At 39.2% G+C, this 27444-nt stretch overlaps 1 protein-coding gene across 1 annotated transcript in view; it reads left to right on the plus strand.

Annotated features, from left to right (window-relative positions):
* The window catches only part of MTA3 (metastasis associated 1 family member 3), a 201412-nt gene that overhangs the window by 167896 nt on the left and 6072 nt on the right, over positions 1–27444 (plus strand). Inside the window, 1 exon segment of the mRNA XM_054989242.1 lies at positions 7619–7773. Within this exon segment, the coding sequence (XP_054845217.1) occupies positions 7619–7773 (155 nt within the window).

Here is a 27444-nt window from a genome sequence, read left to right on the forward strand (position 1 = left end):
TATCAATCATCCCTCTGACCCTTCCAAGTTGCTCTGTTTCAAAAGACAAACATACAGAAACAAAAGCTAGGAATAGCAGTTTTATTATTAAAATATTTCATCATCTGTTCACAGAGCCGAGTTTAGAATGTCCCAGATGTTGATTATATTATATTTCACTTGCTGTGTAATCTGCCTTGGATCTCAGTGAGAAAGTTGAACTGTAAATGAATTAATAACAACAGTAACAATAACAATAATGCATGTGTGTGTGCATCCATATACACGCATACTTGTGTAAGTGGATCATACTAAGCCCTAGTAGACTCGCAGTGCAATATTAAGCAGTGTTGCACCCTTCTAAATCCACTGAAGTTAATGGAGTTAATCCCTGTTTGGAATTGGGCTGTTAGCCTCGGACTGCCTTTCTCTGTGACAGTAGAATCATTCCTTTCTCCTCTCTTGAGCTTTAGGCTCCCAGCTGTTCATTCAGAATTTGAGTCATTTGACAACTTGCATTTGAAACAAATCTTCTATTAAGAGTTTGGTCACAGTCTTAGTCCAGATCAAAATGCCAGATGTCTGTGGTTCTTATTAAATTAAGATAACCAATTATTTGGATACTTCCTGCTGATTAGGAGATCTGCTCATGTTAATTTTGTCATAGCTTCATTATAGTATCTCCACCAGGCTCTTTGAAGAACATTCACTGGATATCCTAAATTTGTTATACGTAGCGGGTGACAATTAAATTAAAACTCAAATCATATTTGAGAAGTGTTTTATATATAGATTTTGAGTTTTGTTATTAATGTTATATGATTGCTTCATGTTTAAAGTTCTTTTTTGAAACCCTACTTCTTTGAAATGGTTCTGATTTTAAATTAGAAATTCAACATCTTACTATACTGTAAAAGGATATTGAGAGTTTTGCCTTCTAAAGCTTGAAAAAAGAGTTAATAATGCTTTGAAAAACATCTGTGGAGCTCACTCTTACAAAAGATGCTCGTTTTCACCCACTCCAGTCAGCATTCTTGCCATTCAGTACCAGATGTAGCTTCTGGACAGTCTTAAAGGTAGCCCTACCTTAAGCACATTACAGTTATCCAATCTAGATGTTACCAGGGTATGCACGACAATGAGCATGAGAATGGCTATAGCTGGTAAAAGGCACTCCTGGCCTCTGCTAGGGTGACAAAGGCATTTTAGTCCTGTAACCAAGCATGACACCTAATTAGAATCTGCTTCATACAGGAATCCATGAAGTTGCCTAGCCACCACTCATTTAATCAACTTGCTCCAGAATGGTACATCTGAGACCAGATGGTAGTTATATAACCCTCCCAGGTCCAGTGAAGATTTTTTTTTTGGAGTGAATGCACCACTGCCCTCTTTCAGGAAGACATTTAGTGTCTTCCCAGATCTTGCCATCCACCTCTCAGCAGATATAAGCAGCCAGGAGAGGCATGGGTCTCAAACTTCAAAGAATCATGTTCTCATCCTCCAGACTGGACAAGCTGAAAGGTACTCCACACAACTGCACAAGTCATCTCCTGGGACCATCCAGTCCTGTTACTGCTAATATAGGGTCCAAGTCTGAATGGATGCAAGAAATGCCGTAACAAAAATTATTACAGTGGGCTGCACTCTGTGGTGTGCCGCTTTATGGGATGCAAGAGCGGGTTGTATTAAGGTGGATGGTACATGTGCCCCTGAAGAAGTCTTTGGATGAAACCTGTGATGTTTATGTAGCTGGCCCCTGGTTGGGCTAGGTGGGCATTCTTCGTCCCCGTTGTTTACATCTCCACCTGGAAAAGGAAGAAAAAAAGAAATAATCAACATGTTTTGTGTACACCATCTACATCATTTTGGATTGTCTTCCCAGAGCCTTTTCTCCCAGCAATTTTGAAAATGATTTAAAAGGACTTTTGTATTCTAATTACTGGGTGTCTGTTTGATTCTTTGCGGCTGTCTTTATGAAGTATATTTTTGTATATTTTTATATATGATATTTACTACATCTTTAGTATATGAATGTTATTTATTGTTAGTTAACAAATTGGTGATTGTTCTTTGAAATTGTCTGAAATTGTCTTGAGTTATACTGAGCACTTAATCACTTAAATAGATTTACTAGACTATGAAGTCTGATTTTAGAGAGATTTACTTGATAGAGCCTTATTTTTCTTCTCCTGGTTGTGGTTTGACCACTTTGTTTTTTTCTGCCCTTTTCCCCACAGGGGGACTGGCAGCCCTAGGACAAACTTTTAACAAAGATAATAGCTCCAAATTTGCACACAACATAGTCCTCCCGCTAATCTAAAGGCCCCTTAATTTTCAAACAGATTGAACAAAGGACCCTGGAAGTTGATGCCTCTTGGTACAGAGACACTTCTCTACTGGTTCCTATTGGAAGGGAATGACTATCAAACAGTGGCACTGCACCTGCTGGCCACGGCCTTAAAAAAAAAACTTGCTGTATTCATTTAATTTTCCTTCTCTTAGAGTGACTGACTGACAATGAAATTTTTTTACCTTTTTGCTGAAAACTCTGTATTTGTCATCCTTCCTTGTTGTGGTCTGTTTGTTTGTTTTCCTTTCACAAAGTGAGGAAGGCTTCCTTTGCAGAAGACATCCCCAAACCTTTTTGTAGCTGCTAATATTCCCAGTGAGGGACTTTCTTGGGGAGAGGAGGCCAGAGTGACTATCAATGAAATAACACCAAAATTTTAGTGCAGTTAGTGCTGACTGTCCACTAAAGAAACCCAAAGTTTCAAGCAAATTGTACCAAGGAGTCCAATTTATGGGTCCCTGAACAAGATGCCCCCATCCATCTTATGTGCCGAGGAAAAAAGTCTCAGTTAGTGAAAGGCCTTTTCCAGCTCTGCTGATTGACATCCTTTAACTGGACATGGTAGAGCATGAACTTAGGACTTCTGCTTGCAAGGCTGCATCATTGAGCTGCAGCTCCTAAAGGGAAAAGATACTTCAGGAATCTGTCATACAATTGCACCAACATTGATCACAGAGCATTGAGTTGCATGCTTCAAGGTTGTAAGTACTGAAGGAGTCTCTCCACGCACAGATTTCTGCATGCATTGCTGTAATAAAATCTCCTGTCATAACACAAATCCTCTTGGCTTTCTATTGGGGAATAAAATGGGTGCTTATGTCAGCAATGCTAAAAGTAGTATAGTGCATTCAAGGTACTATATCAAAAGTTGTATTCTACCACTCCATTCAGTGAACTACAGAACCTTCCACCATCCAAAGAAGCCTTCCTCCAGTGGAAAAGACTATCTTCACCAACTTCTTCTCCAGTAGAAGAGACACTTCCTCAAGAGAAAGGCTCTTTGTGCTGAAAGAAGACTCCGCACATAGCTGAGTGGAGTGGTAGGATACAACTTAATGCTTAGAAGCTTAAGTACATTTGCACTCTCACACCACCCCATACCCTGATCTAGGCCGTTTTCACGTGTGTGCGCATTGCGCAACCCTCCAGAAAATTGTACAAAACTTCTTCCTAGCGCGATTTCCCGGCACGATCCCCTTTAATGACGTGATGACATCAGAAAATGCGCCATTAAATGGGATTGTGCTGGGAAATCATGCTAGGAAGACGCTTCATGCTGTGAGTTTTGAGCAATTTTCTGGAGGGCTAGGGTAAGTGAAAATAGCTCTAGGTAATCTAAGTAAGCCTGATCTCATCAAATCTCAGAAGATAAGCAGGGTTGGCCTTGGTTAGTAATTGGATGGGAGCCCTCCAATGAAAACTAGGGTTGCAGAGATAGGCAATGGCAAACCTTCTCTTGTTAGTCTCTTGCCATGAAAAGTCCACTAGGGGTTTCTATAAGTCAGCTATGACTTGACGGAATTCTCCACCACTACCACCTCTACATCCAGCAACATCACCAGACCGGCCCAAATAACAGTGATGAAGCGGAACAGTCTGAAAATGTAATCTGGATCATACGTACCTTAAATATATCATTATATCTCGTTCTGAAACAGGCCTGAGTGTGGATCACAAAATCAACTCAGTGGGGCCAAAGTCAGAAAAAGGGGGTTGTTTTTATTTAAGCCTGGGGGAAGCCCCAGGTTTGCAGGCAAACGTGAAATGCATAAAGGGAGTGGGGGGAGAGAAAAACCTCAAACCACAGAAACAATGGCTTAGATTCCCTGGAAGTTTTCCATGGGCAGAGTGTTTTGTAATTGTGGAGCACAACTTTTTTGTCTTCCTTGTCCCTTCTTCAGCCTGAAATACTCCCCCAGGAACCTCCAGGGACCATACCCCCAAGATCAGGGTTTGGGGGCGCTTTTCAGGCTGCTGCAGGAGGGGGAAGACAAACAAGTCGTGAACCAGGAGCAAAAATCCCTCCACCAATGTCGTCTTCGTTAAGAAAAGTGTGTCATTGAGATCTTGCAAGTTCACATTTAAGATCTCAATGGCCATTTTGAGGGCTGCTAGGCAACCCCAAAAAACATTACTGACAAATCTAAGCCTTAGTTTATATTAGTGGAGGGATGGAGGAGAGAGATATACTTAAAAAAAGATAAAGGAATGGAGGAAATGAAGCTAACGTTGGAAAGGGAAGGAACAAAACAGGTGAAAAAGGGAATGCTGAAATGGGGGAACAAAACAGCAAAAGGTTGATGGATAAAGGAGGAAGGGGGGCAGAAGTTGCTAGAGAGTCAAAGGAAGAAAAAGAAGGGAGAAAGTCTGCATCCGCTGCTAGGGGAGACAAAAATGAAAGCATGAGGGGGATTGAGAGTGGGGAAATGAGATTTCCCCATCCCGGAAAACCATCCCAGGTTCTCCACGTCTACTTTGCTATTATTTAAAGTGTTTACTATTTAAAGTGCTGTTTACAAACAACAAATATCTGTATTTCTCATTTCTGGCTGCTGCAGGATCTTGAATCTTCCATTGTTCACAGTTTCCTGACTCAGATAGCACTTTCCCATGCGTACTCATAAATAAGTTCCCATACGTTGTATTGCACTTGCTCTCCTAGTAAGTGAGCACATTATAATACTTTATAATACTAATAATAACATTCGATTTATATACCACCCATCAGGATGACTTAATACCCACTCAGAGTGGTTTACAAAGTATGTTATTATCCCCACAACAAACACCCTGTGAGGTGGGTGGGGCTGAGAGAGCTCCAAGAAGCTGTGACTAATCCAAGGTCACCCAGCTGGCTTCAAGTGGAGGAGTGGGGAAGCAAACTTGGTTCTCCAGATTAGAGTCCCACACTCTTAACCACTACACCAAACTGGCTCTAATTGATTAGTGGCTGGGGTCCTACATCAAGGACATGCAGAAGAGCATTAAGCAAAGAAGCTGTAATAACTTCGCTGTACCACTAACTAGACAGGTGTTTAAAAATTGCCCGAACACATTTAAATTTCATTTTTGCCAAATGTTTTTGAAGCACAAGCGATCCTAGATTGGCCACATACAACAGTCTGAACCTAATTTTTGTCTTCTGAAAAATCCTTACATTTCAGTGACACCAAATATTTCTCTTTTGGCTAGACCCCCTCCCCAATCACATGCAAATATGAGCAAATAAACTAGCAAACTCGTCGGAGGAAAACACAGCAACACCTTATTTTGGCAGAATGAAACTTCAGATAGACTGAACTGCAAAACAACTAGACATGGAATATGAGGTGTTTCTCTTTCAGTGGCTTTGCATCAATAATACCAAGGTGCTGCTAAAATATTAAATAGGACCACTACCCTCTTCAAGGAGTCCATATCCACAAGTTTATTGATCACGTGCCATGGCAGTGGATATGCTTTCTCAAGGCTTTAGAGATGCACCAGGTATTGGAGGTGATGTTCTGATGATCTTCGACCTTAGCTTAACAAGCACAGAGTTCTCTTTCCTCTGATGCTTTTTGTCATCATTCCTTATTCTTCCAAGCTCAGATTTAACTCTAACCATGTTTTGCCCAAAACCAGCATGATTGAACTAGAACAGGTGTGCTACTGTGGTTTGAGTCAGTGGGAAGATATGGGTTCAAACCCCCATTCAGCCAGGAAGCTCAGTGGGTGCCTTTGGTACAGGCACTTGTTCTTATTCTGACATTTCATGAAATAGTTGTGACTGGGGAAGGGAGAGCCATATCGCTCTGAGTTTCTTGAAGAAAATATAACAGATTAAAATTCAGATCTGTTCAAATGCATTCTGTGGGCTGTCTTTTGAGTGGGATCTTTCTTATTTCTTTGCATAATATAAATAAAGGATCCAGAGGAATTAGCTGTGTTAGTCTGTAGTTGCAAAATAGTAAAAAGTCCAGTAGCACCTTTAAGACTAACCAACTTAATTGTAGCATAAGCTTTCGAGAACCACAGTTCTCTTTGTCAGATGCATCTGACAAAGAGAGCTGTGGTTCTCAAAAGCTTATGCTACAATTAAGTTGGTTAGTCTTAAAGGTGTTACTGGACTCTTTACTATAAATAAAGGAGGCATTTAAGGATCCCACTGGTATTAACAGTTAGTTACTGTTACAAGGAGGCTAATTTAATGGCTGATGTTTGGAGAGAAGACAGCAGGCAGAAGGGGTAATATTAGCAGGACCAGCAGCAAAAGGTCTGGTGTGGCTATCGCTTACATTTTTCTTGAGCATCTTTCTCAATGTAATGGGTTCTGCTGGGACTTTCTCAGGTTCAGATAAAGGAATGCCTTTCACTTTCCACCACCCATTGCAATCAAGTATCAGCAATGCGTATGGCAGTGATGTCCAAATGTGTTGCTCCCTGGCTACTAAGCCTGTCTGTTGGAGATGCTACTGAATGCAGAGTGAATGAAATGTTACTTCAAGATTAGATGTTTCAAATGTATAGACAATTTGTGTAAATATGCACTCCTATACACACTTGGGAGTAAGCACACTGAAACCTGTGGAACTGGTTCCTGCGTAAATGTTCATAGGATTGCACTGTGTGAACTGAATGGACTCAAAGAGTAGTATTTAAAATGTTCTTTCAATGAACTGCTGACAGTCTATAGACTGGCACATATTCCATATTACTGCTTCCCTACCAGCTGTTACACAGTTTGTAATAATGCTATGTCAATCCATGTTTTAAAGTGAAGTACAAATTTCTCATCCCTGCTGTTTGACCCGAACATCCTAATTTCAATTTTACTACCTTATTTTGTGTATTGAACCTGAAGTTTTTAATTTTTTTGTGCCATTTCCTCATGAAATATATGAATTTCAACATAAATACATTATTATATATTGTACAACAATTATACATATACACAAAACACACAATAATAAATACTATGTAAAGTATGTGTATGGATGATAGAAACAAATCTACAAAGCCAGTAGCGAAAATTGGAGACCCCAAACCCAAACTAAAAAAATAACTAAAAATACAAACCAATATAAAAAGAAACAAGACATGGAACACTATGCCCATCCCTGTTATAGTTGTGTGTGTGTGTGCATGCGAGTGTGCACACATGAACACGCAAACTTGTAAGGCAACTCCTGCACAGCATGGGAGAAGCTGTGTGGCCATGAAAAACAGAAGCAAGATAGCAGTCTCCCCTGGATTGTGATCCAAGTTTCTAAAAATCTTTCCTGATTTTTTTTGTAATGATTTCAGCAAGCTGCACATGATTTCTATACAGCCAATGGTAAAATCTTGCAAGTTGGCACAAATGACCTTATACCAAGTGTTACGCCATTGCTCAAGAGGCAGAGACAAAACTGGCTCAACGCTCCTGATGATGGTTTCTTTATTGCTACAGAAGAGACCAGGTAAGAGGAGGGGGAAAGCTGGGAACCTCTCAAGATCAAGAGAGTAGATCGCTGAATGATGTTTGGAAAAAAGTTGAACTGCATTCCTATACTCATAATAAATAAAGGCTATCTGTAGGAATAGTCTTTGTTGAGCGCTACAATAATAGTTACAGGAACATTTAAACCGAAAGGAAGGCTATGATGTGATAGACATCTTTTTACCTAGTATATCAGATCAGATCTTCAATTCAGATCTGATCTTCAGTATATCAGATCACTTTGTGCTTGGAATAAAGGCTGTTTCCCATATAAAAACCAGTTCCCAACATTCTGTCATATCTTATTGTTTCCAAGAAATTCAGCCTGTAACCAAAGTGGGGTGAATCCCACTCTTGTAGAACGCAATTCTAAGCAGAGTTACTCCAGTTTAGGCCCATTGAAGTCAATGAGCCTAGACAGGAGTAATTTTGCTTAGGTTTGCACTGTAGGTTTTAAAATTCATTACATGACAGTTTCCATCTAAAGCACAAGAGCTTGTTTTTAAATAGGAATCCTGGCCCACCCAGCTTTGCTCACTCTGAAGAACAGCCCCTCCTCAAAGGAGTCTCCTTTTACTTTTCATACACAAATGAACAGTTGCTGTTGACACTTATTGCAAAATAAATAAATAAGCATTGGTCCTGAGGACAGTGTTGTGGTAAGAGTCCTCTCACACCAGTTGGCTGGTGACCAGGCCTCATTCAGTGGGATGCACCAGAGGGTGGGGTGGAACAATGTATACGTCCTTCAATACATGTCCCACTCATCAGAATGATGGATATTTTGCTGGGAAACATATTGATCGTTGTTTATCAATTAAGATTTTCTTTTTGCTTCTGCTGAAAGGAAGAGACTCCTTGCATACTCCACTCCTAACTTTTAAAAGGCAAATGCAGTTCTCTTTTAGTTTATACTATATAATTTTTTATTTCATGTTGACTAGTATCCTTACCTTTATTTCAATTATCTTTGTACAAAGAACCCAAGGTAGCATGTTTCTGCATGCTCTCTTTGCTCAGCCACTGTCTTCAATGGACTTAGAAAAGTGTAACAGTTTAGGAGGTCACTAGTAGTCACTGCTGCATTTATGCCATTGTTGTTAATCTATACATTTACTTATTTTAAAAGTGTATATGCCTCCTATCTCAGTGATACTTAGCAGCTATACTCTAGGCAACTAAAAATAAACAATTCATAGCCCAGTGGAATTTTTGACCCTTTTCCTTTGAACAGCTGGACTCCCATGCCATTTTGCAATCTGCTTTTTTTTAAAAAAAAAGCTTTCCATATTGCCTAGAACCTCATGGAACCACTAGCATGCTTCTATGAAGCATGTCCTATGTTTATTACAATAGAAATATGATCATAGACATATTTATATTGAAAATTAATCTGTTTGTAATTATGCCTACGGACAAACTATATATGCCTCACAGTTTGGGTCTCCTGCAGTTTTATAAAAGCTAAAAGATAGGCAGTGTAGTGTCATCATTAGAATTCCAGACTAGGATCTGGGAGACCTGAGTTCACCCCCCCCCTCAACCCTGCCAGTGATGGCTGATAGGTAACCTTGGGCCAGTCACACACTCTTGGCCTTGCAGAATTGTTGTGAGAATAAAATGGGAGGAGAACAATGTCAGCTACTTTGGGTCCCCGTTAGGGAGAAAGGTGTGATAATAAATAAATCAAATAAATAAATAAAAGCAAACATCAGGATGGGTGGGTGATTCACACTGGGACTACTGTGCCGGGAAATGGGACTTAACTCTTTATCCCTTACCATTTTTCCATTCTGAACTGTTTTCTCCAACTTCCACCTGGTCCCTGGAGGAAAAAAATGCTTGCATGCACGCACGCGCACACACACACACACACACACACACACACACACACACACATGCACCTACCTCTGTATGTTTTGGCCGTTATTGTATTTCTGTGATGAGCTCAAGTCAATACTCACAACCTGAGCAAGCTGTGCAATAACGTGATCATAATAATCATTCTTAGGATTTATATAGCCTATAAATCCTTTGGTGTTCGAAGCACGTAACAAATACTTAACCGCAGCTATTTAAGGTGGGCTAGAATTATTCTCTCCGGATTGCAGATGGAGGGTGAGAGACTGGCTTGTCTGAGGTCGGATTTGCAGAACCTTTGAAAGCACCATGTGATAGGAATTCAAAGATTCCTCTCAAATATTACTAATTACAATAACCGTATAGTAACCATGGTCTGTAGTTGCTGCATAAACTTCTTTTGAAAACAAAGTTGTCTGCCTTGATTTTCCCAAGCATAGTTAGGATTTGTGTGTAGGGTGACCTGAGCCTCAGTGAGACAGTGTGGCAAACAATCTCACCCTAAACCTGCATTCTTAGAAGTAAGCTCAATTAGTTCCAATAGGCTTGAAGTATTAAAAACTTTTCACCAGAAACAGACTGTGCCTGTGCTAAACTTACGGAATGTTAGGCATTAGGGCATGAGAGTTGAATAATAGGATTGGGAAACTCCAGGAAGTGCCAGGGGAAGGTTGTGGATCTAAATGTTTTTGATCTTTAGGTAGTCACATAAAATCTGGTCTATTAGATCCAATGGACCATCTAGTCTAGCATTCAGATGCCACACTGTCCAGCCAGGTGCTCCTGGGAACCTCACAAGCAGAGCATGAAGACAACAACTCCCTATCTTCAGTTCCCTTTATATGGTATTCACAGGTCTCTCCACGCTTTAAATATGGTTCACTTTGGCCTACATGGCTGACAGCCAATGATTATACTCCTTACATTTGTCTGATCTTTAAGCCATCTAAGCCAAGGCCATCATTACATCACATTAAGAGTGAATGCAGAAGTTAACAATGCATTTTGTTTGTACTAAACCTAGGTTCAATCAGACTAATTGATTATAATAGTATTATCATTAAGGCTCAGCATGAATGTCTCCATCTTTTAAGTGTTTTATTGACAAATTCAGTGTGTTACATAGCTTCTGACTTCTGGCAATCTATAAATTAATCTCTAAAACATCCTGTCATTGAGGTCTTGAAAATGGAAGGCTGTGGCTTCCTTTATTGAATCAAGCCATCTCATGTTGGGTCTTTCTCTTTCCTGGTATTATTGCCTTCCCCAGTGGGCCTTCTCTTCTTGACTAAGGTACCATAGCCTTATTTTAGGTAGAATTTACACTTGATTTGATCTAAAATCCACTTATTTGTCTTTTTGGTGATCCATAATAGCCATAAAACTCTCCTCCTCTACCACATTTAAAATAATAAATTTTCTTCCTGTTGGCTTTCTTCATTGTCCAGCTTTCACATCCATACATAGTAATGGGGAATATCCTAACATGAATTATTTTGATCTTGATGTCCAACAACACTTCCTTACACTTAAGGATCTTTTGTAGTTCCTTTATGGCTGTCCTTCCAAGTCTCAGACTTCTCTGGATTTCTTGGTTGCAGTCTCTCTTTTGGTTGATCATTGGGCCAAGGAATAGAACATTTGTAACAATTTCAGTTTCTTAAATTACTCAACATGAATGCCCTAATCTTTCAAGTGTGTTATGGACAAATTCAGTAAGCATTATAAAATATTTTCCATGTGAAAAAATTGTATCAGATAGTAAAAAGACAGCATTCACTTGGTGATGCTACAGTCACATGGACTCTTACTGTAGAAGCCATTGTTGAAAGCTCAAAAGCCTGTTCTCCTTAGTCTAATTTTGTACCAGAGTATTTAACGGGAAGGTTATTTTCTTAAAGGAGGAACATAGCATTCCAGAGGAATGGGTTGCAATTTCACAATAGTGTTAAGCACTAGCTTCCCAGAGTAACTCTTTCTAACATTAAAGGTAGAGCTTTTTTTCAGCGGGAATATGGTGGAACAGAGTTCTGGCACCCCTTGAAAATGGTCACATGGCCGGTGGCTCTGCCCCCTGATTTCCAGATAGAGGGGAGTTTACATTGCCCTCTGAGCCGCTCCAGCGGCGCAGAGGGCAATCTAAACTCCCCTCTGTCTGGATATCAGGGGATGGGGCCACCAGCCATGTGACTATTTTCGCCTAGGGTGATTTAAACTTTAAAAAACTCCCCCTTGTTCCAGCTGACCCAATGTGACATCATTGTGTGGTCCTGAGTTCCAGAGCTGAGTTCCACCATGTCTTTTACCAGAAAAAAGCCCTGATTAAAGGTCTGAATGTTCTTGCTCAGACTTTGTGCCCTTTTACATATCAATTAAAACTGGAAATTTTTTTGTGGTTTGGCTGTTGAATGCGTGCAAGACCTTTGACAACCCTGAGTGTGCTTGTACAACACTTACACAATTGTTAGGGCTGGTTCAGGTCTGCATTAGGTGATGGTTCTCACATATGAGAGATATTGTAATATGGATTTAGTCCTCTTATTTGAACCTATGAACATCTGGCCCAATTCAAATGTTATGCCAATATAGAGATGATTGGGGTACTAGGTGCAAGGCAAGTGTGCTGAATGGCAGAGCAGGTAGTAAAACACATGCTTGCTGAATCCTTTTCTCCAGAACAAGAAATAAAGTGGTGTGGGGTACATGTATGTTTGAGCCAGTCCTTAGAATGTTGGCTCTTGTAGTGGAATGGGGGTAGGTTAAATTGCATTTTTCAAAAGCTTTCCACAAAGAGAAACTTTGCTGCAACTTGTTAAGATATATATTTGGGGAGAATTTCAAGGTGTTACGAATCTATATAAGATGTCTTAAATTAGCAGTGTTTTGCTAACTCAGTTGTAGTATAAAGACTCATTTTAGGCTTTCTGCCCTCACATAAAATAGCTGTAATATAGGTTCTATTGTAAATGCCTTTTTAAAGATTAACACAGGGAATTATTACGTTTCAGAAATTGCCTTCATTGTGCTAAATTACCACTCTTGGTTTTATATAAGTTCAAAATATAGGAAATTTATATAGCATTAGCAAGAACTTCAGGAACAATGTAAATCTGTATGACAGCTTAACTTCATCTAAACTCCATAAAACATGAATGGTAAACAGCAAATAATGTGAATGATAAGACGCTGGATGATTGGATCATATAATGTCTTAAATAATTTATGATAGCATTCCACAACTCATGGAGATAAGGACTGAGGAAAATTCCTGTGTTCCCCTCCCCCAGCAATCCCTTCCACCCCCAGGAGAGATGATTTCCATGGCCTAATAATGATGAAGATCAGGGATAAAATTGGGAATATGGAAGGGGCAAATTCATCCCTTCTTCCCTCTTCTGCCAAGTATCAGCTTTGCTGATGCAAGACGCGGGAAGGCATTTTTACCCTCTCCATACTCCTCAGTACAGCCTCCTGCTCCATATGACTGTATGCTTGTTCATATACCAAACATTCTCTATATGAGGTGGAGGGTATCGCCTTACATAGAAAATAAAAGTTGTGTTAGGCACACTATAATAGACTTAGTTTCCATGTTTCATCCAGTCACCTTTGTTTAGGTGCAAGGGTTGTTAAAACTTGAGAGGGGAGATACCGTACACAGGAATGTACATATGCATGCCTAATTTCCATGGCATATTCCGCATGCAGCTAGCGAGAGTGTAGATCTGCACATCATTGTATGTAGAGAATTTCCACATTGCCTGTGGCTGCATCTCCACATTGTGACTGAAACAGAGTTCCCATTAGGACATGCACTGCTGCATTTTGTACCAGTTTCAGTTTCCAGATCAGACCCAAGGGTAGCCTTGAATAGAATGAGTTACAGTAGTCCAATCTGGATGTGACCATTGCCTGGATCACTGCAGCCAGGTCACAGGTCGAGAGGTAGGGGAGGAGTTGCCTGATCTGACCATGGTGGAAAAATGCAGATCTGGCAATCACTGCGGCCTAGACTTCCATTGATAAGGAAGCATCCAGGACTGCCTCCAGACTCATTACTGTCGGCACAGGCACAAGTGGCACTCCATCGAGGGCCAGGAGAGTGGGAGAGGGGTCTCTAAAGTGAACTGTGAAACTGTGAAAAATTCCTTAGAACACCCAGTTATAAATTGACTGTGAGCCTAAATTAGAATCTTGAGGATCTTAAGTACTAGGTTTATTCCTGAAGATGGAATATAGCATAGCAGTACAAGAAGGTAAATAATAATAATATAAATATAGATAAGTTCTAAGTTAGCTATTGTGCACCTTGAAGAGTAGTGCCACAAAATGCACTATAATCATGCTTGCTATGGCATCAGTATTTCTCATGACAAAGACAAATGACAGACACATCCTTAACTATGCAAGTCACACATGACTAGAAGCTGTGAATGTCTTCTGCCATGGGACGTACACCTGTCATTTACACTTTTCATATCTGCTGAATGAAATAGCATCATAACATTGGTGTGCCCTCTTTGCAACATGATTACCTTGCATTATTTATTTAACAAAGAATGTATATTGTGAAGCAACCATAGCCATCAGCAGGGTTGTCACAAATAAGGCATATTATTTATTAGCAGAATAAGGTGAAATTATGCTTTATGCAGAGAGGGGTGGGAATCTACAACTTTAGATAATTGTTCACATTGACTGTAGAGTGTAAATTGATTAAGTATTCATTTTCATTTTCTAATTCTTATTTTTTTAGAAAACAACCCTGTGTTTCTAAGTGCACAAAACTGCACATTTTTTACCCATTGCATGAAATGTGCTCAGCCTGCATGTTAGAATCAGCTCTGATTCCAGATGCATCATTCCCACATTTTACAATTTGAAATCATTGTGTGAACTTGGTTGGGCTGAGTAATTTACATTAGCCAGTCACGTCCAGTCACTTTCCTTCAATGGGCCAATAAGAATGTGTGCATCTAGAACGACCCTTGAATGACTCAATGCTTGTTTCATTTCAGTGCGGAAGCAGTTAGAAACCTTCTCACGGTAAGTGCCAACTCCATTGGGAGCCTATTCACTAAAACAGCAACATGACCTTCTATTTAATAAGTCTCCATAGCTTACCTTTTGATGATAGAATGATTCACTTAAGAAGGGACCGCAGTGGGGTCACAAAGGTGCAGAAAGCATTTGTAATTCTCAAGGCAGCTCTGTTCCCAGCATAATTGACTTCCTAAGTATATAATAGGGCTTCATTATAATGACTTTATTCTTTTATTTGAGACACCTGCCTTACACGTTACTGGAACTCAAGAATGAAAAACAGGGTATATTTTTAAGTACCACTTAATCCTGCTCTGATCTTTTAAAATCCACATGGGGAGGGGGGGGAGGACACTGCAAGTATTTTTAGCAATACCCCAAGAAATAAGAAGGAATAAATAAAGGATGTATGGGTCTAAAAGTTTAGAGCAATAGTTTTGACAATGAATTTTATATACTCTGTATCCTGAGTTTAAATTCCTAAATCAACACATATTGTTGGAGCATCGTATTTTAGTTAGTGTTGGAATGACTTCAGTAAACACAGGTGTACACTTGGATCCAAACTACAGAGTGCTTTGCTCATAGAATGCATCTTGGCCATTCCCTTCTAGCTACAGCCCCTTCATAAACCTCTCCAGAAACTCAGGAGACCCTCATGAACGTTGTGGGGCATTTTAGCCCAGGGAAATGGTGTGTGGGAGCATGAGCCCCTCCGAATGCTCTTCTGAGTCAAATTGGCTCCTGCAGGCTTTAAAAGCAATGCTTCCTGCAGCTGCTGTGAATTTCTGGATAATTTTATATCAGGTCACAAAAGAGAAGAATTATGTAAGCTATCTTGCATCATCATTGGGGAGGAAGGTGCGATATAAATAAAGTAAATAAATACAATAAGCAGAAAATGATATGTGAGAGGTATTTGCAATGCAGTATGCACTCAGTGCTTTTGTCCACTATCAGCTCTGGTCAAACAAATTTTGTGGGTGTTTGAAGCACTACAAAAATTTGCAACATCTATGAAATCACATGATTGTGGGATGAGTGTACATAACACAAGCAATGAAGTCTGCATTGTACGACTAAAAGACTATTGTTTGTCTCCTGCCCTAGTTCTCAGTTCCAGCATTGGTGTAGAGCATTTTTGGTAGATTTTCTCACGTTTAATAGTTCATCTCAAGTTTTGATGGTTTGCATGGGTTGTTGTAAGACAAGGGATGAAATTGCGACTGCTGAACACTATATATCACTATACTAACTATACATCAATACTGATGACTGCTATTCAGGTTCTGGGATTAAATAGTTTTCTTTCATTTGGCAGCTGGCAGGTCATTCTTTTGACATGTTGACTCAGAATGGCAATAGACGAGGGGACTAGGTCCAAGAAGACTGTGCAGCCAACTCATTCAAAATCAATAATCACATTTATCAAATTCATCAATTATCAAGATGGTAGGTGCAATCATGCATACATAATAATGCTTTTACAACTGAAGTAACCACTCATAGACCACCAAAGTATGACCAATGCTTCACAATACAAGGTGCATTTTATATACAATAGTCCACCAATTAACTTTTTCTATTCTTTACAGGCAACAAGTCGTCGTGGACAAAGTGGTCCCAGCTGATGGGAAGAAATGTTCCTGGAAAGTTGGCAATGGGTGCACTAGCATTTAAAGCATCCCGTTTCGCACTGTTTCTTCACCAGCCTCTTTAAAGTGCCTGAGAAATATAAAATACTTACAACTTTCAATAAATATATGATGGATAATTTTTAAATATTGAATAAATTACTTAATAAATATAATACTTAATAAATACATTTGTGTTGAATAAATATTTAAATATATATATATAGTAAAATACTCACAAAGCAATAATTACCAATCAATTTCAATGCATTGGTATCAGTTTCATTCAATTCATACTTCAGCTCAGTCGATGCGGGGCTTAAATACAAGACGCTGGTCAATTACAAAGTCAGAGGGAACTCACAGCTAGTGCACCCGTTGCCAATCCTCCAGGAACATTTCTTCCTGTCGGCTGGGACCACTTCGTCTACGACCGCTTGTTGCCTGTAAAGAATAGAAAAAGTTAATTGGTGGACTATTGTATATAAAATGCACCTTGTATTGTGAAGCTTTGGTCATACTTGAGAGTTTGGTGGTCTATGAGTGGTTACTTCAATTGTAAAGGCATTATTATGTATGCATGATTGCACCTACAATCTTGATAACTGATGAATTTGATAAATATGATTATTGATTTTGAATGAGTTGGCTGCACAGTCTCCTTGGACTTAGTTCCCTAGTCTATTGCCATATATTGGAGACTATTCCCCTCTTGTTGGTTTTCTGGTTGACTCAGAATGGTCTGCTGATGTTTCTCAATGGGTGTTAATTGTTAGAAGAAATTTCCTCTTGATCACCGAGAAAAGGCTTTGTGTTATTTTTGGAATGAGCTCAAGGCTTCACAAAGGGATGGGATTCAACAATTTATAAAAGTTTGGTTTCAAGAAAAGCACTGTGCCCTGAGCAATTGATTTACAATAAACCTAGTGGTTCATTTATGTGGCCCTTACTTGCTTTTAACAGCCAAGATGGGAAAGGATCCAGTGTACAAGTAGTGGCTTTCAGAAATGTCAGAATTAGAGATGGGCACGAACTTGGAAAAATCTGAACCATGTGGTTTGTGGTTTGTCACATTTCATTAACCATGAACTTTCACAAACTTGCCCCGGTTTTAAAGCCTGCTGACTTTAAAAGCCAGGAAAGGCTTTTTCTCTTTTTCTCTCTCTTCCCCCCCCCCCAAAACAAGTAAGGGTTGTAACATTGTAACATTGCAACATTGTAATATTACTGCACTTTCCTCCTGGCTTTAAAAGCCAGGAAAGGATTAAATGGCTCCTTTTCCTCCCTCCCAGGCATGTTTCAAGCTTTGAAAAAGAGAGAGAAAAACAAACATTTTGCACAGCACTTTGGAAACAAAGTAGCAGGGAAGCTGGGAGGGAATGAAGCAGCAGCTTCCCTGCCACTGTGTTTCCAAAGGACTGTGCAAAATGCTTGGTTTCCCCCCCCCCCCTCTTTTTCAAAACCTGAAACATGCCTGGGAGGGAGGGAAAAGGAGCCATTTAATCCTTTCCTGGCTTTTAAAGCCAGGAGGAAAGTGCAGTAACATTACAATGTTGCAATGTTACAATGTTACAACCCTTTCTTGCCTTTAAAAAGAGAGAGAGTGCACATACCCCAAAGGAGGAAGGGAAAGACCAGCCATTTAACCCTTTCCTGGCTTTTAAAGCCAGCAGGGAATAAGCAAACTCCTGAAAACATGAGAAGCAGAACAAATAATTTCCAGTGCAAAAAGGACCTCAGGTGATGGGAGGGGGATGCCCCTCCTCTCAGAGGAAAAAAGAAGCAGGAGTTTTGAAAGCAGCAGCACTTTTATTGCAGACAAGAAAAGTGTTGCTGCTTTCAAACACCTCCTATCAGCTGAAAAGCTGCCAGGTGAACACTTCTACTACAGAAAGCCCATCTCAGGTTGCCTAGGAAATTGATTGATGGTGCCAGGCTGTCTGCAGTGACGAAATGAAAAACGAACCAGCCTAAAGTTCGTCATGGTTCATGAGAAATGGGCTCTGATGAACCACCAGTTCATGAATCACGAACCAGCCCAGTTCATGACGAACTTTGGTTCGTATTTCAATTCGTGCCCATCGCTAGTCAGGATCCAGTTAAGATCTATTGTAACTGGTTCAGAGTGGTCCATATGTGAGCCAGACGGTCTGTTAATCATTTCTTCCATCTCATCTGTATTATAGGCAGTATCCAGATCAGAGTGTATTTGTCCTATTTTATCAACAAAAAACTTAGCAAAGGCTTCACAGCTAATTGTTTGTTCTTAAGACTCTAAAGGTTCAGATTTAGGGTTTAGAAGACCTTTAACAATTGGGATGATCATGAAAAAGCTGATGCAATGGTTGCTGTGAAATAACATCCAAGTGGTTGGATCCAGATTAAATTTCCCACTAATGGAAGGTTTGGGGGTAATTTCCAGCAATTCTCTCTTCCTGCTGCAGACCCCCAATTTTTTATTATTTTTTATTTTTATTTCTTTATTTATGGCCTGCCTTTCACACTGAGATCCAATGCAGATTACAACAGCATGGGTAAAAATACAACATAATCAACAGCTAGGACATTTACTGAGCAAAGTACAATAATGAACAACCATTAGCTGTGAATGTGTCTATCATGGCCTTGGCTCCTCATACTTGTGTGACTGCCTTTCTCCCTATGTTCCACCACGGCAGTTGCGCTCATCTGGTCAGGGCCTTCTTCAGATACCACCCAGCAGTTTGGCAAAATCAACAGCTGCCTGCACACATACTTTCTCTGTGGTAGCCCCCATCTTATGGAATGGCTGCCTGAGGTAGTAAAGAAAGCTCCCACTCTTGGCTTTCTACAAACTATGCAAAACTGAATTATTCAGGAGGGCTTTCTACTCAGATTACAGGACTGTGTCATAAGAAATCGTCCGGAAAGATACCTTGATAGGGAAGGAGACTAAATGCTACACTATGGGGACCTGTCCAATGATGTAGATATGGGCCTCCCCCTTTGCCATTAAGTCACAACTGACTTGTGACTCTGTAGGGTTTTCAAGGCAAGAGATGTTCTGAGATAGTTTGCCATTGCCTGCCTCTGTGTAGCAATCCTTGACTTTTTTGGTGGTCTCCCATCCAAGTACTAACCAGGGCTGGCTCTGCTTAGCTTCAATGATCTGATGAGATCAGGCTAGCCATGGCTATTGAAATCAGGGCACTGTGATAGAATTGTGATTGAAGGGAAGGGGGGGGGTAAGTGTCTTTCCTTGTTGGGGATCTTCCTTAGATAAAGGGATTCCTGGAAATAACCTGGGAAAGGCTGCTGCTACCACTCAGGGACCTCCTGAAAACATCTAGACTGACCTGCTGAAAAAGTTTTTTTCTAACGCAGTACTAGCCTAATAAAGAAATAACAGGGTGTAAACCCTGGCGAATACCTTATGGAAAACTATGTTGTGTCTGTGCAGTCTGGAACATAGGAAAGAGATTAAGAGAAATATGGCCAAAGACATGTACTGTACTAAATGGAGCCCGAAAATGCCTTTATAAAATAAAGTTTATTAGAAAAGGGAGAGGGGGAAGGCAAAAAGGTGTTTGAATCCAAAAGTGGTAGACAAAGGGGACAAAACAAAATATGGTGAAAGCATGCAAAAACACAGCACGCAGATTTTCAAATAAAAAGCAATGAAGTTGGTCTGACTTAACTAGTTAACACTTTACTTAGTTTTACAGTGCAATCATAAGTAGAGTTACTCCAGTCTAATTCCATTGAAATCTTCTTAGGATTGTACTGTTAGATTCCTCAAAGCATATGCAGATTTCCCGTTTTACCAGCATCCTGTTTCCTTTATAAAAGGGATGTTTGTAATACAGCATCCTATTACCTTTATAAAAGGGATTTTTTTAAAAAATTGAAGTTAAGATAAAGTTGCCAGAGTTACAAGCATCCTCATTTTCTACTGTTCACTGAGAATAGTTTCCTGCAGAATCTATAGAAGATTATCAGGAGGACATAAGAGCTTTCCTGATAATTGGAAAGAAATACCTTATGTATTTGCTAGCAGCTTCTTACAATATTTAAAACAAAGATCAGACCCTACAGCAGACATTTGGCATTTGCTCTTGAGTATCATAAATGGTAAAACATTCAATTTTTTATCAACAATAACCTCACAATGGGACCAATAATAGCCCATTGTATAATTTTCACATTGTATAATTTTCACATTTCTGTTCCTATACACATCTCCCCCTGCCCCAGATCTCTCAATATAACACTACATAATACAATTCAGTAAAGAAGGATCAAATAATGGATTTGTTGGAAAGAAGCTGATGTAATCAATGTCTACGAAAACCCCCAAACCTATCACACTACTGAAACTTAATAATAGTATGTTCATACTGGGAACTACCAATCCCATATGTCAGCATGTTTTTAATATCAAGCCAAATAAGTTATTTTTTTAAAAAAAAAATTGTACTAACACCTGAAATTATAGAAAATATGTTGACAATTTCTTTTAGTACTGAAATAAAGATCTTTTCCAATGATAATGGATGACTACATATAACTAATTCAAAATATTTATTAGAAACCACAAATCATTTCTTGGGAATGCCAACAGAACACACCTTGCAGTGGAGCATGGGAAATTAGGCCAACTGCACTGCAAGACATTAATGACCCAGGAGAAAGAATTATCATTGTAAGTTCAGTTTTCAGTTCTAATGGTTGGGAGCTGTTTTTGCCCTCTCCCTTTTCCAAATAAGGAAGACACCAAGCTTTCTTGGGGGGCATGCTGGGAAACTAGGTTTCCCACCAATCAAGGACAAAAAACAGGCAAATCTTTTAAGCCTGCTTTTAAGCTCTTGCTGTTTGGAATTGCCCACTCATCCATCTGGGCATTTTGGAAAGGTGGGATTAGCCAAGATATTTGGGTGCTGACCTGGCCTTGCCTCTGATATGTAAGTGATGACCTTCTAATCGCAGAGACAGGGAGCATTTGGATTCTTCTGTTATTGCTCAAATGGGAATGTGGTTCTGCTTGGAATTACTGGATCCAGGGCTTTTTTTCAGCCGGAACTCAGTGGGACCGAGTTCCGGCACCTCTTGAAAATACTCACTGTCTGGTTCCCCTCATTTCTCTCTTGAGAGTTCCACCACCTCTTTTCCCAGAAAAAAAAGCCTTGACTGAATCACAGAGATACGTACAACACATTTTCAATCAAATCTCACTTTTAGAGGTTTGTCCATTTATGTGTAGATTTCCAAAAATGGCTGATTGAGAGCATGAATACTTCTCAAAAACTGCCATTCACAACATGCTTCCAAAACTCAAATTTAAAGGCTTTTTGAGGCTATACGGAATTGTAATACAAACAGGGAGTGAAACAATCAAAGACTTATTTGTCGAGTAGAGAATTCAGCACAGGCTGTTTGCTGTGTCAAAGGAGGTCAGAAAAGTACCTGATTGGCATTATGTTATAACTTGTTAGCTTCTACATTGCTCTTAGAATTTTCATCTTGATGTTGGCTAGCATAGTCCCCTTTCCCCTTACCTTTATCCTATTGCAAATCTGCCCATAATTGGCCTAGAGCCTTTTTCATGCAAGTATTTATTATCCTTCCCAACCCCCTCTCACTGCCAGCAATGTTGTTCTCTCCCTCTTGCTCTTTTATTTAAGCTTTTAACCTTTTTAATTAAAAAGAATCTGTTAATATGTACATTTATATAGTAAATGGTATTCAGAAAAGTTATTCTCATTATCTTGCTTTTCATACAGCTGCTTATTTCTTAGTTCCCTCTGAAAACTCCATCCAAGTTATATTTGTCTAACAGTATGCTCTATTTGTCCATATGCACACTTGATACAATTTCTAATTTAAAATGACAACCCAAAGTCCACCTAGAAAATGCAAAAGACAGCAAAACTTTCGAGAAAACAATCATGGAATTTTAACCTGTTCTGAAAAGCCAACAAGAAAAAGCATGTTATTGTAAATTTTTCCCTAGACATCTCCACACTCACAAGCTTCATCTTCTTCCTATGCTATTATATAGCAGCTTCAAAACAGGACCTCGGTTATACTCATGCATCTTCCTCATAGCACAAAGACCAGTAGTTAAGGACAGAAATCTCCCCCAAATTGAAGTGGGTCAGTTACTCATATGACTACATCACAATTGGTTAGCAAATAGTTAAAGATTACTATAGAAGTATGCTGTGGTAGCAGTGGTCTTACACATAGTACTTTGATGCTGTGGAACATGCATGTAAGGACATGGTTCTTTCCTATCCTTCCCCTCTCCCTATTGTCCCGTGGGGTGTGTGTGTGTGTTTATGAGTGTGTAAACTGCCATGAAGTGGTAATTGACCCCAGCAAGGGGCTTTCAAGGCAAGTGAGAAGCAGAGGTGGTTTACCTTTGCCTTCTTCTGCAGAGTCTTCCTTGATGGTATCCCATCCAAGTTACCAGCCCTACTTAGCTTCTGAGATCTGATATTGGGCGACATTATACTGCCTTCCCTCCCATAGCCCCTTGAGATCTTCAGAATGCTGATGCTAGAAACTGTGGGACTCACATGGACAAAAAGCCATGTCATCCACAGTACTGCAGTGAGGTGGGGGAACCAGGCTGGCACTTGTTCTCATGGAATAGAATTTCTTGCAGCACCGTAAGTACTACTGATTGAAGTGGAAAGATCCCGCCCCCCGGTCCCCTTTCATCTCTGCAGTTTCCTGGGCTGTGTGGCTTTTATCTTGTCATCTCCAGAATCAGTTTTTTGGAGGTTGTAGAAGACAGGGGAGAGCAGGAAAGAGCTGCTATCATGAATGTCTTCATGTATATTCATAGGATTCAAGCCATGATGTCAACAACAGTGAGCTATATTTACATTAAAAAAGAGTATTGTAAAGGTTCTATAAATCACTGTAGCTCTCTATTTGCACCTTTAATCTCTGATGACTGCACATCATAGTACAATGTTTTTTTTAGTTGGTCACTGCCCAGATCCAGCAGTACTCTTCTATGTGGATCATATCCTTTCTAAGCTCACAGCACAACAGTTATGCATACACAGAATGTGAAAAACAAAAGTCATTGCCCTGGCCTCTGCACATGGAAACACTCATCAAACCCTACATGTGGTAACAAAGGAATGCAATGTTGATTGGCAGTGCATATCCTCAAGGTTTTGAACATGTGGTAACTAGAGATGGGCATGAACAGAAAAACAAACAAACATGATGTTCGTTGTTCGTTGCCATCCATGAACAGGGACTCACAAACAACCACGAACATGGCCCTGTTCACGAACATGTTTGTGGTTGACTGTTTGTGGGGGCTAGCAGGCTCTCCTCCACACACCATCCAAGTCACGATCCCTACTGCACCACTCCCAGAAACCTGACCTGAGCAGGCACCAGGAAAGGTACCAATAATAAATAATAGCTTGGCCCCAGAGCCTGACAGCAGCCCTGGAACTTGAAGGGGTAGATCCCTATCCCACCACACACAAAGAAAATTCAAGCTCCAATGCACTCTCTCTATCAAAATGCCAACAGCAACTGCCTCTCCACTGTCTGCAAAACCAGAGCCTCCCTTGTAACAAATTTGGAGCTCCACACTTGAAAAGAATACCTGCCTATCAAGTGAAATTGGGCTTAGATTGGGGTTTCCAGGGCAACAGCAGGGGTTCAGACACAGTTCAGACAATCCCTGCCTAAGTTGCCAAGGGAATTGATTGCAGATGCCAGACTGTCCGGCTTGATGAACAGCAACTAACGAGGCTTGCAACAACCACCTGTTCGTTTAGAATGGGGCCTCATGAACAGCTTGTTCGCAAACAGCAGATTGGGTTGTTCGTGGCTTTTTTTTGTTCCTATTGCTGTTCGTACCCATCTCTAGTGGTAACACAGTTGGAATACTACACCAGAAATATACATTAATGAACAGTATATGCCAAAATATATATGCATCATTCTTTTGTACAGGTGATGTTGCATCTTAAAGCCAACTCTTCTGCTTCTCACACCTTGGACACTCTTTCAAAGCAGCAAAGGGGCAAGACACAATAAAAGATGATCTCTCCTTCATTACAACACTATATGATGCTATCTCTTTTAAGCATATTAAATTTATTCACCACTATAAAACATATACAAATGCCCAATGACAAAGGCACAGGAAATTAAACTTTAAAGATGGCTAACCCTCAATCCCTTTTGGTTTTGGAGGGGAAAAATCTAGATTAATATGGATTAGTGGTTTTAGCTGTGAAGTTTTCATCTCCTTTTATACAATATCCTTTTTGCTGTTCAGTTTTAATTTTTTAAAGAAAGGAGAAGAATATGCTGAGTACAAGGCAGGTACCTCCAATACTTTCCCAGTTGTTTAGTAGACAGCCTACTAGGAGAACTGGCCAGAAGCTGTGTGGTTTTCCTGGGCTCTTTAGAACTGGAGATTTCTTGGTATGGCACACATTTACCAGATTGGTTGCACTGCAGGGATAAAGTTCCACTGCAACAGCATCATTTCTTTTTCCCAGTGGCTGAAGTGGAAGTTCTTCTGACACCAATACTAGGAACTATGATCTACATTTTGGAGAACTATGTGTTCAGCAATAGCATCACAAAGTAGTGAATTAAATTTATACATTTTGTCAAACAACAATAGTTACTGTTGCACTGAGCAAGTTACTGTCTCTCAGCCCCATCTGTATAAGAATGCAGGCAGCTGTGACTTGTTTCTGCCTTACCGGTATGGTAGCTTCAGCCTCAATCCTACTTCACTAGCTGCATATCCAAACAAATATAATAGAGTAGTGGGGCAAGCAGCAAGACTTGCAGGGAGAGAGTAGAGAGGAAATCATGATTTTTATTTTAAAATAGAGGCGGAGATTTTAATTCTTAAACAAGAAGAGGGAGGACTAATTTACTGCAAAAATTGTTTTTGTAGACTTTTTCTTTATTTAAACTATAAACAATAACATAAAAGCTATAGACAACAAACATAAGGATAAAAAACATTCTAAAAAGAATACACACTAGCAATACATAGACAAGTGAAAAAAGAAAAAGAAACCCTTAAACTAAACTAGATTGTTCTGATTTTGTCCACCACAAATATAGATCATTTTCAGACTCTCACTTATTCTAAATTAAACATAAAATCCCTCTTTTTTCTATTGTTTATAGTTCTTAATCCATAATTTAAGATGTCATCAAGTCCTTATTATCCATTTCATGTAAAAAGTCTATAAACGATTTTTTAAAAATATTTTTGAGTAGAAGGACACCACTGAAGTGGAGAGAGGAAATATCAATCTATTTCTTCCAAATTCACTGGCTTACTTTGGAATAATTTCGCATAATATTTATAGAAGGCCCGTTTAATTGCTTGATGACCCTTCAATTCCTTTCCTTCCTCAATTATCTTGCTAATAATTTTCTGCTCTTTTTTCTTCTTCAGTTGCCAGGCTAGGTACTTTCCTGTTTTGTTTGCACCTTCAAATGACTTCTGTTTTAGTACCTTTAACTTCCATTCCAATTCCTTGTTGCTGATGGCTCTTACTTGCTCTTGCAGTATTTTGATTTCCTGTCTTACTGATTTTTTCCTGGTTTTTTTCTTTAACTCCTGTTCTTTTTGGTACAGTTTCTCTTGAATTTCTTGCCATTTCTGTTGCTTTCTTTTCTTGTCCTTATTTTTAAAAATTAAATTTCCTCTTATTACTGCCTTATATGTATCCCATACCATCTGGATTGAAACTTCATTACTATTGTTTATTTGAAAAAAATTGCTTTGTTTTCACTTTCAAATAATTCAAATTGTCCTGATTTTGTAGTAGATCTTCATTTATTCTCCATCTTAACCTTCTCCAACCCATTGTTGCTTTCCATAACATTGGATTATGATCTGAACTCCCCCTTGGCAGAATTTCCACTTTTTTTGTATTTAAAGCCAGCTCTTTTGATGTCCAGATCATATCAATTCTTGAAAATGATAAGTGCCTTGCGGAGTAGTATGTAAAGTCTTTGGCTTTGGGATTTTCTTTTCTCCATACATCCTCAAGTTGTTCTTGCTGGACCATGTCAAAAAAATACTTTTGGCAACTTTCCAGATTTCTTGTTGCCTCCTTTAATCTTCCTGTCCATCTGTAAGTCCACAACAGCATTAAAGTCTCCTACCATTATCATCTGCTCATATGAGTCCTGATCCAGTTTGTCCATTATTTCTCTATAAAATTGGTCTTTTGCACCATTAGGTGCATAAAGACCTATTATCAATGTTTTTTTGGCATTTACATTAATTTCCACAGCCACGTATCTTCCATTCTGATCTTGAAAAATTAATTTAGAATCTATAGTCTCTTTAATATAAATCACTACTCCTTTTTTCTTTTGCTTAGACGATGTTATATATTCTTTTCCTAATTGTTTATTTTTTAGGTATTTAATATCTTGATCTTTAATATGAGTCTCTTGTAGACAAATTATATTACAATTTTGTTTTTTTAGCCAATGAAAAATTGTTTTTCTCTTTTGGGGTGAGTTTAGTCCATTTACATTCCACGATATTAATTTGTATTCCATTGGGTTACTATATTAATGTTCTGGAAAAATCTTCTGCATTTTCCTCAAGAAATTTTTCCATCTGCTCTCTTGTTTTGATGATAACTCTTAAGGCTTTATAGTAAAAACAGTCCTTCTGGTAGTTCCCATCTATACCTGATATCCTTTCCTCTTAATTTCTGGGTCAATTCTCTATATTTTTTCCTCTCCTGGAGAATACCTTTTGGCATTTCTTTCATAATCTGAATTCTGTTTCCATCCAGTGTTAAGGGCTTTTCAAAATGCCTTTTGATAATTTCTTCTTTCATTCTCTTTGTTACTAGTTGGACAATAATATCTCTTGGTATTTTCTTACGTTGTGCATAAGCTGAATTAATTTGATATGCGAGATCCATATCTATTGATATTTCTTCTGATTCTTTATCTAAAAATTCTGCCAGTATTTCTGTCATTTGTTCTTGTGCAGATTGTGTTTCTGATTCTTGAACGCCGTGAAATCTTAATTGCCTTTCCATTGCCTTACATTCCATCAATACCATTCTTCCTTGTATCCCTTGATTTTCCTGTTT

Source organism: Eublepharis macularius, chromosome 1 (genome assembly GCF_028583425.1).
Source record: "Eublepharis macularius isolate TG4126 chromosome 1, MPM_Emac_v1.0, whole genome shotgun sequence".
Lineage (NCBI taxonomy): Eukaryota > Metazoa > Chordata > Lepidosauria > Squamata > Eublepharidae > Eublepharis > Eublepharis macularius.